Genomic DNA, 12,978 nt, shown 5'->3' on the forward strand with positions numbered 1-12,978 from the left:
CCAGGAAGGTCAGCTTATAAAGCCAAAAGGTTTGCTTTGCTGTGGTTCAGTTTTGGAAGTTTCAGTCTATGGTCACTTGGCCCTGTTGCTTTAGGACTGTTCACCCAAAGTCATCCCAAAGCTAGCAGGGGGGGGGGAAGAGGGGGGGAGTGTCTGAGGGAAGGAAGAGACACCTGGATCCCAAATCCTCTTAAAGGGCACCCCTACTTTTTAAGGTTTTCACAATCTCCCCATAGAGCAGCCAGGCTCTGGGGGATATTCCAAGTCTGAACTATAAGCACCCATTAAAAAAAACATCTTCTGTACACAGCACATGTGCAGATATCAGATCTTCTTATTCTAAAGCAGAAGTAGGAAAAACAACCCCTAATTTAGGTCTTTTTTTTTTTTTGGGTCCGGTCATGGGGCCTGAACTCTGGGCCTGGGCGCTGTCCCTCAGCTCTTCAGCTCAAAGCTAGCGCTCTACCACTTGAGCCACAGCGCCACTTCTGGCTTTTTTCTTTTTGCTTATGTGGTGCTGAGGAATCGAACCCAGGGCCTCAGGCATGCAAGGCAAGCGCTCTACCACTGAGCCACCTTCCCAGCCCCTAATTTAGGTCTTTTGCATATTGGTTTTATCCTCCTCGATAACTGGTAATGCTCAAAGTGAGGTCCCTCTGCGGGGGTGCTGTAGCTTTTGCTGGAAGAAAGAGGGGTGTGGATCCACTGTTGACAGTCTCCTGTTATTTCTAGGCCGACTGGCAGGCAGGTAGCAGCTGGGGCCTGGTATGCGTTTCCTTGGAAGTGTGGCTTCTGGTCCCAGCTCTACCCACAGATCACCTGCACCCGATCTCACCCCGCGGCTTAGGTTTCCTTCTCTGAGAATCAGAACTGCCCCCAAAGCGTCATTTCCTTAGGGCTGGGTTTGGTTTTGATTCACTGTACTAGAGCTTGAGCCCAGGGCCACTTGCTCGAAAGGCAGGTACAGTCCCGGTTGAGCTCTACTCCTAGCCCCACCCATAGACTCCTGCCATTCTGTCTTTCTGTCTGGCTGGATCAGGTAACCACTGACTTCCAAAGCCAGTTTTAAGCAGCCCAGTGCGGGCCTCTGCTTCCTCCTGCCCGTGACAGCGCAGTTTTGGTTCCTACACTTTAGGGACAGATGAAAACTCGCCTCTGTGGTAAGCATATAAGACAGAGGGGCCTTGGAGACCCTGCCCAGCCTGGGGTGGGGGTGGGGGGCATGCCTTCCTCCCCCCTCCTTGGGGCTTCATCTGTGCATAAGCCTGTAAGAGCCTTTTCAGGGAACCCTCTCTCCAGCCTCTCCCCCAAATATAGCATCTGGACATGTAGCCATGCAGCTGTATTTATTATTTACAGGTACAGTGGATGGGATTGGAAAAAAAAAAAAAAAAGCCACGTATCTTATTTCCCATCACTCCCGGTCTCCAGACTCGAGGTGGCAGCTAGTAGATCCTTGGGTAAAAATGAACAAAACCTGGCCAAATTAAACAAATATTTCATAACTGTCCTTCAGTACAGTTTTCATCTTCTCCTGCCACATTTTACCTGTTTTAACAAGGTCAGTTGATTTAGAGGAGTAAGCTCACTTGAGTTGTTTTCTTTTCTCCCTGAAGTCCTGAATAAGAGAATTGGGCATACAGTCCAGAGCTCACAGCCAATGGCTGACATAGCTTTGGACATTTACTCTTTGGTCAGGCTACATGCAGAGTGCTTCACACATCAGGTCTAGAAGACGAACGCTGCTGTCATCTGCTCTAATGAAGAAGATGAGGCTCAAGGAAGCTGGGTGGTTGGCCAGGTAGCCATGGGATTTGAGCTCAGGCAGGCTGACGGCAGAGCCCCAGCTCTGGTTTTAGAGCGTAGCAAGCTGGAGAAGAAAAGGATCTGGGCATCATCCAGCCTCATTTGGAGATGGATCCAAATGATCAGGCCTGACTGGGCTCTCTCTCACTTGACCTGGGTCCTGCTCTACCCCTCCCCTCAGACCTCCTGAACAACCATATTCTGAAGTCCGCCATGTGTGCCGAAGCCATTGTAGCGGGGCTGTCCATGGAGACCCTGGAGGGCACCACCCTGGAAGTGGGCTGCAGCGGAGACAGGCTGACCATCAACGGGAAGGACATCATCTCCAACAAAGACATCCTGGCCACCAATGGCGTGATCCACTTCATCGATGAGCTGCTCATCCCAGATTCAGGTAAAGCCAGGCCTTAAGGCCCGGCCTCCCATCCCTTCTGCCATCCCTTGGTGACCAGGTTGTAGGGGGGATAGAGGAAGCGGGGGACTCACGGATTCATTCAGGGGATTTCCCTGCCTGGACCCACTTTACAACCCCCAGCCAGAAAACTCCTGGAGGGCATATGGCAGATTGAGGAGATACTTGAGGAAGCCCCGTGAGTCACTGAAGGTCCCCAGAGCCCTTTTAGATCTGCCTTTGGTAGCTGAGCACAAAGCTTGTTTCCTGACCCAAGAGCATTCCTTCCCGCCATAGTGTCCAAACCATCCCAGTCACTGACCCAGAGAGGTCGACTGGATGGACTTTGACTCAGCTTCCATATGACCCAGGAGAGAAGGGATCTCACAGGGAAAAGCAACACTCTTCGGCTGGGAGCGGTCACTGGCCTTGAAGGCTTCTCAGTCACCCCACAAGCAATGCGGCCTTGCCTGGAGCCACCCCGGCCTCTTCCGGGATGGCTCTGCCCGCAGCCAGCCCTGCGCTCCCCTCATTTCTCCAGTGGCTAGGCTGACACAAACCCCGCTGGGTCCCTGCAGTGGTTAGAGGGTTTGTTGACTCACAAGATGTTGCTCCTGCTGCCGAGTTCCATGCCACGGGGTGCGCAGATGATGAGCGCAAACAACACTGTTCGCTTTTGAACTCCTTCGGCAGCCAAGACCCTGTTTGAGTTGGCAGCAGAATCAGACGTGTCCACAACCGTTGACCTTCTCAGGCAAGCTGGCCTGAGCACGCATCTCTCTGGAAATGAGCGGTTGACCCTTCTGGCCCCGTTGAATTCTGTATTCAAAGGTAATGTGGGGAAAGCACCCTACTGATTCATTACCTCCACCCTCCACACCCCCCCCCCCATCAGCCACCTCTGTGAAACTCTTCTGCTCTGCCATAGACCATGGATGGCAGGCTTTTCAACTAACTCAGCTAGATGTGACCCCGGCAGAAACTTCAGACTTAATCTTTGTTTGGTTTTGCAAGAGCCAAGAATGCATTGGAGGAATCTCTGCCTAGGAATGCAAGGCTTTGCATCTGCCAGGAGAGCTGAGCATCCTTTGCTCTTTCTGTTTGCAAGGTCAAGTCTCAATATGCAGTCTGGGAAGACCCGCTAGGCCGCAGCTACGGGCAAGGAAGGGAAGGAGCCAAATTGTATGCATGCCTTTCCTCTTACGGTGAAACTCCAAGGGCCCTACACCTATGCTGTTTTGTTTTGTTTTGTTTTCTGCAGAAGATGTGAGATGTTCAGAAATATTAGCATTCCAACTCACTTTCTCAGTCTCCATTTCCAAACTCAAGGAAGGACAGCTTTTCACCATCTTTGTCCCTCATCATTCTCTCTACCCGGGAAGCCAATCACTCTGGCCCTTAACTACCTCTTGTCTTACAGATGGAGCCCCTAGCATTGATGCCCACATGAAGAATTTGCTTCTGAACCACATAGTAAAAGACCAACTGGCCTCCAAATACTTATACCATGGACAGACTCTGGACACATTGGGTGGCAAGAAATTGAGAGTGTTTGTTTATCGTAATGTGAGTGCTGCATCTTCAGTCATGCTCTTTCTTTGGTTCAACTCTTAAGAAGTAGACGTTGGCTTTTTGTTGTTTTGTTTTGCTTTGCTTTGGTCGGCCATGGGGCTTGAACTCAGGGCCTGGGTGCTATCTCTCAGCGCACTTTACCACTTTGAGCCACAGTGCCACTTACGGTTTTCTGGTGGTTCATTGGAGATAAGAATCTCACTGGCTTTCCTGCCCAGGATGGCTTCGAATGCTGATCCTCAGATTTCAGCCTTCTGAGCAGCTAGGATGACAGGTGTGAGCCGCTGGTGCCTAGCTTTAGAAGTTTTATTAATAAAAAAAAGTTTTAAATAATATAATAAAAAAATTTTAAAGTCCTTCTTAATCAAGGACTTACATAATCTAATGAAGAAGTAATTTCTTACTAAATGAGATTTTGCAGAAGGGTTAGGGAATATCCTTTTGTGGGTATCCTTAGTATAAACCCCACTCATGTCTGCATAGTTAGGAAGTAAGTCTGGAGGAGGGATGGAGGTTTTCTGTCCTTCTAGCCCCCTGACAGAATTACAGCCCCCTCTTTATTCCAAAAAGATTACCTTTCCTTTTCTCCCAATCTACCTTGTGATATCTACCAGGAAGCTCAACGCAACCTTGTTCAGGCCTGAGATCAACCAACTCCATTTAGTTTTTCATCTATTCTGCCGGGGAAAAAAAATCAATGGCTTCGGTCATTGATCGTTATCAATAGACTTCCTCAATATGGGTCTTAATTGGATTCTCCTTTCCTTGAGGAAAGGTTTAAAATGGTTTTCTGTCCTGAGAATAATACATCATGGTGGCCCGGGCTTCATGATGTACTGTAATACACACACTCACCAGTCTTGGGAGCGATGTCATCAACACAGCCCTGAACCAACCTCTCTCTGTCTCTCTTCCGTGCAGAGCCTATGCATCGAGAACAGCTGCATTGCCGCCCACGACAAGAGGGGGCGCTATGGGACCTTGTTCACCATAGACCGCATGCTGACCCCTCCCATGGGGACGGTCATGGACGTCCTGAAGGGGGACAATCGCTTTAGGTAACCAATCTCTCTCCCAGGGTGGGGCTTCTGCCAAGTAGAGAAGTCTGTGGACTGTGTGTCAAGATTCCTGCCTGCTTTGGAAGATCAAGGCCAGCCTAGACTACAGAGTTGACCCTGTGCTGAGGGTTTTCCTAATGCTAATGATGTTTCCAGGCTTGGGACAGGGAGAAAATGAAGGTCACCTTGAAACCTTGGGCTGGGAAGCAGGCTTCCTCCTGGGAGTGTCATCTTCCTGTAATGGGACACAAGGGAAGAGAGAATAAAGGGGGAGAGGGCATTTTTATTATGACGGCCCAAGAAAACATTACTCTTTCGCTAGAAAATCCCCAATTTGCTGGGAGCAGGTGGCTTTGAAACCTGGGGTGAGTCTCCCAGTCTCTGTGCAGAATCTACTCCTACGGAACTGTGGCTCCGGTGTTAGTTCGCCTTCCCATCCTGTTCTTTCTGTTCCCGACTCTCTTGCTCGCCTCCCGTGGATGCTGTCATGTGGAGTGACTTCAGCCGCCTGCCGGCATGTCCTCCCCAGAACTCAATCCCGGAGCCAGCCAGTCTCTTGAGTTGGCCGTAGCTCTGACATTTCTTCCTCCCACTACCTCTGGGCTCTGACTTCGGGCCACTCATCTTGAGTGTGATGTGTATATAACCTGGGTAGGGTGGAGATGACAGGTGGACTGATTCCCTCCTTTGCCTGGGAGGGAGCTGAAGAAGAAGGAGGGGGGGGGGCGGGGAGTGTGCCTTCTCCCAGCAGGTGACATTTCTTCTCCTGTGTGTTCACAGCATGTTGGTGGCTGCCATTCAATCTGCAGGCTTGACCGAGACCCTCAACCGGGAAGGGGTGTACACAGTCTTTGCTCCAACCAACGAAGCCTTCCAAGCCATGCCGCCGGAAGACCTGAACAAACTCTTGGGTAAAAAAAAAAAAAATGCTTTAAGTAACACATTCCTATTTTTTTCCTTTTTTCCAAAGTCATCTACCCAAAGGGGTTAACTGGAGGAATTTAATGATGAGATCATTTGTAGAAGGGTGGGAATGACTTAAGGGACTGGCAGAGAGCTAAGAAGACATCCCGGGGGCTGACAGCAGTGGAAAGAAGGGGCGGCAGGAGTGAGGGCAAGAACCAGGCAGAACTTGGACAAAGGGCTCAGAAAGTTACCAGAGCCTTTTATATCCTGTGAGGGCTGCTGAGCACCTCAGCAATCAGCCAATGGGAAGCCCAGCCTCCCTTAGGCCAATGCCTGGGCCTGGGCCTGGGTCTCCTCCCATTGGCCGATTCCAGGAGGGCAGAGAGACCTAGATGTTGCAATTCGTAGAGGTCAGGGTCCCAAGTAGATGAAAAACCACCAGCCTGGTCACTGAGGCCTGCCTTCCCCCTTGGGGAGCAGGAAAAATGCTTACCTGCATGAAATGTCCCTCGGGAGCAAATCCAAGTTCCCAAGAACTTTTAGTCATGGGCCTGGGAAAATGTGTGCTCACATGCTTGGGTACCTGCTTTCCCTGGAAGCAGTTCGAACCCTGGCTCTGGCATTTACCAGGTGAGTGAGCCCTGGCAAATGGCTAAACCTTCCAGGAACTCCGATAGCTCCTCCCTTGCTCCTCAGGAGGCTGAGATCTGAGGATCCCCGTTTCAAAGCCAGCCTAGGGAAGAAAGCCCATGATTGGCTTACGTCCAGTTAGCCACCAAAAGAAGCCAGAAGTGGAGGGTGTGACTCAAGTAGTAGAGTACTAGCCTGGAGTGAAAAGCTAAGGGACGGCGCCTAGGCCCAGGGTTCAAGCCCCATGACCCACAAAATAATAATAATAATAATTATTATTATTATTATATATATAATGGCATTGAGATGGGCTGGGGGCTGAGGGCAGTGGGTGACAAAGATGCATTTCCACAAGAGACACTTCCCCTCTCCTGGCAAAAGATGAGTCTGAGGAAGGTAAAAAGGACCAAGAAAGGACCTTAGCCAAACCTGGGGATACATATTGTTTATACCTCCCTTCTTTTAGGAGAATAGAAGGCTCAGGTTGCTGCCAGTTCTGAGCTGAATTTGTGTCCTGTTTAAATTTGCTTTATTATTCATTGAATGCCGGTGTCTGTGACGCTGACGTCTTTTTCCGGAGAAGAGGGGGGGAAATTCACTCTGAAAACAAACTTTCCATCCCCTCTTGGCCCTGCAGGAATGAACTATTCTTCCCCAGGTGGCCCGAGCCTGCTCAGATTCCTCTCGTTTTCAGTTGTGTGGGAGTGGAAGAGGGGGAGGGAGAAAGTGTCTCAAACACCAGGCCTCACCCCAAGTCAGACTTCTAGAAAGAAGGATGCCCCCCCGCCTCCCCAGCCAGCATCCCCGGGGCTACCTTGTCTTCTCCATATCCAGGCAGTACTTTTGTGTGTGGGAGGGGAACCTCGCCATTTGTGGATGTTTGGAAATCGCTTGGTACCCCTGACTCTGTCCCCTGGCACTGGAATGAGTTCATCAGTAATCAAGTGAACTCCGGAGAAAGTTTTCAGACATCCAGGAAGGAGCCCTGGGGAAATGAACCACCACCACCGTTGGCTAGGAGACGGGCCGATCAGGGAGGATCAGAGAGGGGCAGTTGGCAGCATTAGGCCCCGCTTCCCACGCCAAACTCGGGAAAGGCCTGTGTGTACCTTTATGAGCAATCGGATGCTTTCCCCAGCCGTAGGGGGGAAACTGATGTGAGCTGGAAAGAATGCCGTGAAGTTCAGCACTGAGCAGAGGTACCAGGGAGGGAATTCCCTCCCCCCCAACCTCAGCCCTGACCTCATCGGCTCTGTGGCTCCTCTGGAGCACAGCTGTTGCCTCTTCCAAATCCCCCTTCAGGAAATGGCCCTCTCCGGTGGAAGATGCATCGGAGGGCAGAATGTGTAAATATTTCACGACTGTGTTATGACCAACAGGACCCAGCCACGCCGATGATGAAGCATCCCAGATGGCGTGGCTGGAAAGGTCCCTGGCGTTTCCCTGGCAAATATTTAGCTCATGGAAACACAAGTCCTGCTCACAGAGGAATATGGATTAACTCCTCAGCGGCCGGGAAACTCTGCTTAACTCAGCCACGCAGGGCCAATCCTGGGCTCCAGTCATGCGCCTTGTGTCTGCCGACCTGTAGGCAGATGGTGGTCGGCTCAGGGCTGAGTACACAGTAGGTGCTCACTGAGCGCTTGGACTTAAGCGCATGGACTTTTCCACCTTTGAGTCAGCCACTTTGTACTTTCTCCCCTGGGCCCTCTGCCTTGCCAGTGAGCCATCTCGAGATTCAGTCTGCCTCTCCTTCCCCCGACCCTGCAGGGAACGCTAAGGAACTTGCCAACCTCCTGAAATACCACGTCGGCGATGAAATCCTGGTGAGCGGGGGCATCGGGGCCCTGGTGAGGCTGAAGTCTCTCCAAGGAGACAAGCTGGAAGTCAGCTCGGTGAGTGTGCCGGCAGAGCCAAACATCTGGTTACGGACCACCACGGGGCCTGGCGTGGGACATACCACCTTTGAGATACATCCTGACTGCAAGAGGGCAGCTTGTCCCCAGAAAGAAGGGAAAGAAAAAGAAAGGGGGGGGAGCTCTTCAGGAAAATCAAGCCAGATTGCAACTAGATGCAAGAACTTCCAGAGTTGCAAGGGCATAAAGCATCAGACTTGGCATGTGGGAGAGGCCCATTAGGAGAGGGCAGGCAGTGAATGGCATATGTGTCTCCCTCTTGAGCGATCAGCCCCCCCCGAGCCAATCTCCGCTCCAGTCCCCCACATGCAGGGGCTCAATGAGGTGCTGCCTTGAGCCAGACCATCCTCAGAGGTGCCCTGGGCTCTCATTCCCGCTCTGCGAGCTTACCTCGCTCTGCAAGTGGCTGATGCCATTCTACCTTGGCATGGTGCCCAGCACATCCCCACCTCAAAAGAGAGAGCCAGAGAGAGAGAGAGAGAGAGAGAGAGAGAGAGAGAGAGAGAGAGAACCAGCCCAGTTCTGAGAAGCTCCCTCAGAGGAGGCCACTGGTCTCCCTGGGGATGGACACTCACGGATATAGCTGGTTGGAGACCCCTGCTCCTCTCTCCTGATTTCGAGCCTCCCTGGATCCCTCTTTTTTTTTTTTTCTTGGGAGCCTGGGTAAAACCTGTTGGGATGGAGGGAGGGAGGCCTGGGGAGAGATTTATCTTCTGATGATCTCCTCGTCGCACCTCGTGTCAGATGTTGGGGTCCTACCTGTCTCCGACACACAAATAGTTTAGCAAGGCTTGCGTTCGATTCTCCTAGGGAGACCTCCCCTCAGGGACTCCTAAGCCAGGCATCTTGGAAAAGTAGAAAGAGCCTTTTGTGCAGATCTGAAAGCTCAGCTTCTAGTCCCAGCTTAAAAGGTGGGGGGCACACTGTGCCCCTCAGATCTCTGTCTCCACTTCTGATCAGAGACAACAATACTCACCCTCCTTTGCTCTACACTCCATGGGGATCAGCACCTTACAAGGGAAGGAAGGTCTGCAGAGGACAGAGACTATGTCTCTCCCCAGACCATAATCCCCAGGACCTGGGAACTGAGTCTGTCCTCAGCAGTTACATGGATAAAATAAGTCTGTTGTGCATTTCCTAATCATCATCTCTGTTTCTCCCAGAGGAACAATGTCGTGCATGTCAATAAAGAGCCAGTTGCTGAAATCGACATCATGGCCACAAATGGCGTGGTCTACGCCATCAACAGCATTCTGCAACCTCCAGGTGAGACCCCCCCCACACACAAATTATGTCATCCCCGAGACTTGGAATCTGGGCCTTCTCTTCATGTGGTAGCCTGTGCTTAGTAGAAAAACTGTCCTACGCAAAGGTCAGGATAAGGTGAAACCATGACCCTCCCACAGTGCAGCTGATGGAAATGTGAATTGGTGTCTTCAAAGAGTACACCCTCGGTGTTGGTGGCTCACACCTGTCATCCTAGCTACTCAGGAGGAGGCTGAGATCTGAGGATTACGGTTCAAAACCAGCCCAGACTGGAAAGTCTGTGAGACTTTATCTCCAATGAATGGCCAAAAAGTCAGAAGTAAAGCTGTGGCTTAAGTAATCCAGCTCTAGCCTTGAGCACCAAAGCTCAAGGACAGCACCCAGGCCTTGAGTTCAAGCTCTAGGCCTGGCATGAAAGGAAGGAAGGGAGGGAAGGAGGCAGAGAAGAGGGAGAGAAGGAGGGTAGGAGAGAGAGAGAGAAGAGAGAGAAAGGGAGAGAGGAAGGAAGGAAGAAGGAAAGAAGGTAGGAAAGGAAGGAAGAAAGGAGGGAGGGAGGAAGGGAGGGAGGGAGGAAGGCAGGAAGGAAGGAAGGAAGGCAGGCAGGCAGGCAGGCAAGGCATGGCTGGTCTTGTTGAATGGTCCAAATGATCCACTGTCCCCGCCCCACCCCACCGGGCCCAGTGGGGTGCTTGTGCTTATATCTCGCATGCTGGTCTCAGACACGGTTCCTGTGCCTACAGATGTTGTCCACAGAGCTCCCAGCTCTTCTCTCCTGGTCCCTCTTTACCCCTCAGGGGGGAACAGTTGACCCTCAGTGCCACCTCTCCTCACTTGCCCATTCACCCCCTCTCCCAGCCAAATCCCTCCATGAGTAACGTTATACAGGGGAAAGAAAGGCTTCACTGGGAAATGGGAGCCAGGAATCCCAGACGTGCCCAGTAGGAATGGCACGCTGAAGGTTCCGCTCTCACCAAAGTGGCCTTTTCCATCCTCTCCAGCCAACCGGCCTCAGGAGCGAGGGGACGAGCTGGCCGACTCTGCCCTCGAAATCTTCAAGCAGGCATCAGCGTTCTCCAGGGTAAGCTGCCTGCTAGGGTTGGGCCCAGATGGAGCCAGCCTTGGGGCTTCTGCTTGGGCCCCAGCATTGGTTTGTTTGAATGTGTTCTTAGCAAGCATGAGAGTGCGCAAATCCGCTCCAGAAACCTGGAGTGAGTTTTCACTAGAAAACCTGACCTGCCGGGCACCGGTAGGTCACGCCTGTAATCCTAGCTACTCAGGAGGCTGAGATCTGAGGATCGCGGTTCAAAGCCTGCCCGGGCAGGAACATCCGTGAGACTCTTATCTCCAATAAACCACCAGAAAACTGGAAGTGGGGTTGTGGCTCAAGCGGTAGAGCGCTCGCCTTGAGCTGAAGAGCGCAGGGACAGCACCCAGGCCCAGAGTTCAAGACCCATGACTGACCAAAAAAAAAAAAAGAAGAAGAAAAGAAAAGAAAGCCTGACCCCTTATGTTTTATTCCAGGCTGCCCAGAGGTCTGTGCGGCTAGGTGAGTCTCATCGGCATTTTGGATTTCTGTAGTAGTCCCTTTGGGGCCCTATCCCTGGCAGACCCAATAACTGTATATAGATAGATAAGAGCATCACGATCTGGCAGAACAAGCGTGGTTTTCAGGCATCAGGCCAGCAAGGGGAGGGAGGGTCAGATGCAGAAAAATACAGCTTCTTTCTCAGTCAGGGGAAGATAATAAAAAAACACGGCCTTTTCAGGGGTTGATGTGAGTTTTGGCTTGGGGAACTGTGGGAATATTGCACAGTACTTGGCAGGAGCCCACAATACAGATGTGGTTCCAAGCTGATAGATGTAGAAAATACACCTGATCCTCAGACAAGTTAAACGCGGAAGTTCCACGGGCCACACCGTACCTGGTGAGCACAGGAGGACCTGGCGGAAGGCACTAGGCTCTTGTCCTCGGGATGACATCTCGACATCAGGTGACATGGGTACGCTTTCACTCGGGCTCCTCCCTCTTTTCAGCCCCTGTCTATCAGAGATTACTGGAGAGGATGAAGCATTAGCACAAAGGATCACAGGAGGAAGGCCCGAAGCCGCTTCCTACCACTTCTCTCAGTTTGCCAAAGAGACCATGTGAATGTTCTGGAAACCAAAGATCACACTTCAACAGACATGGGCCACACCACAATCAGATCTGAGCCTTGGATGGGGAAGAGGGAAACAAGAGAAAGATGTCTCCCCATCTCTTTTTATATCATTTATTTTTCCATTCCTCCCCCCACTCCCCACCGCCCCTGTCCCAGACATGGTTGTTAATGCCCAATTGCATGAAAAGATCTGGGATACCATGACCCGACACTCACTTGTAGAAAAGAACCCATATGTGGAATTTCCTGCCCATGTCCAGTGCCTGGAAAAAAAAAATAGAATGGAAGTTAACGGTATGGTGGATCTCATAAAACGCAAGTCAAGCAATCCAGCATTCCGGGAAATCCTGGCCTGCTCTGTAGAGCTCTGGCACAGCTGGAGAAATGGCATTATTATAAGCTATGAATCGAACTGTTTTCTGTCCAATGTGTCTTCCATCCCCACACGTGGCTTGGGCGCTTCTATGTGGCCCTGTCCAGGTAGAAAAGAAAGAAAAAGAATCACGGAGCCCCAGACTTCCTGAGTGTGACGGAGCCATGGTGTGTTTGTGATAATAAAAATGAAAGAAATGGATGCCTGTGTGGACAGCTGTGTGCCAGCCTGGGGATCAGAGGTAGAGCCTGCTCTGGGGGGGGAGAGGGGAAGAGGGGCTGCCAGTCTACCTTTTAGCCCTCAAGCCCCCCCCCCCAGTAGCACCTCTGAGGTAACAGAGGACCCTCAGATGCTCACTCAGCTAGTGGGAATCTCCATCTGTCTTTGATGAACATTTTGTCATCTGAGCCCTGGAGTCCTGAGTCCTCCCTGTTCACGTGGCCCTGTGACCCCTCATCACACTCGAAATCATCTTCCTTCCAGTGTTTTGACCCCTCTGTCTTTGTGGTGCATAGCACCTGTGCAGTGGGATTTTTTTTAAATAACAGAGCCCCATCACACAGATGGGGAGATTGAGGTCCGGGAAAGGGAGAACCACTGGGAACAGAGGAAAAAAAAAAAAAAAAGCTGGGCTTCAGGCTCCAATCCAAGTCTCCTGACTCCTAAAAGATGACCATTTGCCAAGAGACAAGTCTAGGCTTTGCAAGTTCTGTGCCAACCTATGTTCACGTTCCTTTCCCAGCATCCTGAATCTCTGTTGTCTAGACAGTATCCCCATCATCCTGAAAGGGGGTGCTGTATATCTGGGGGGGGAGGGACTGGTCTTTGCTCTCTCCCTGTGTGGTTTTTGGTAGCCATTCCACCCCTGAGGCCTTCTCTATAACAGAGAGATGACTGTCGA

At 51.4% G+C, this 12,978-nt stretch overlaps 1 protein-coding gene across 1 annotated transcript in view; it reads left to right on the forward strand.

Moving 5' to 3' along the window:
- Window positions 1-12,116, forward strand: part of Tgfbi (transforming growth factor, beta-induced, 68kDa) — a 32,268-nt gene extending 20,152 nt beyond the window's left edge. Inside the window, exons 10-19 of the mRNA XM_013016001.1 lie at window positions 1,988-2,200; window positions 2,891-3,028; window positions 3,618-3,763; window positions 4,691-4,827; window positions 5,608-5,738; window positions 8,134-8,258; window positions 9,443-9,545; window positions 10,544-10,623; window positions 11,067-11,091; window positions 11,580-12,116. Of these exons, the coding sequence (XP_012871455.1) occupies window positions 1,988-2,200; window positions 2,891-3,028; window positions 3,618-3,763; window positions 4,691-4,827; window positions 5,608-5,738; window positions 8,134-8,258; window positions 9,443-9,545; window positions 10,544-10,623; window positions 11,067-11,091; window positions 11,580-11,620 (1,139 nt within the window). The 3' untranslated portion in view covers window positions 11,621-12,116. The remainder of the gene's footprint in view (window positions 1-1,987; window positions 2,201-2,890; window positions 3,029-3,617; window positions 3,764-4,690; window positions 4,828-5,607; window positions 5,739-8,133; window positions 8,259-9,442; window positions 9,546-10,543; window positions 10,624-11,066; window positions 11,092-11,579) is intronic.
- The last annotated feature ends 862 nt before the right edge of the window (window positions 12,117-12,978 follow it).

Source organism: Dipodomys ordii, unplaced genomic scaffold, assembly GCF_000151885.1.
Source record: "Dipodomys ordii isolate 6190 unplaced genomic scaffold, Dord_2.0 Scaffold29, whole genome shotgun sequence".
In the NCBI taxonomy this organism is placed as follows: domain Eukaryota; kingdom Metazoa; phylum Chordata; class Mammalia; order Rodentia; family Heteromyidae; genus Dipodomys; species Dipodomys ordii.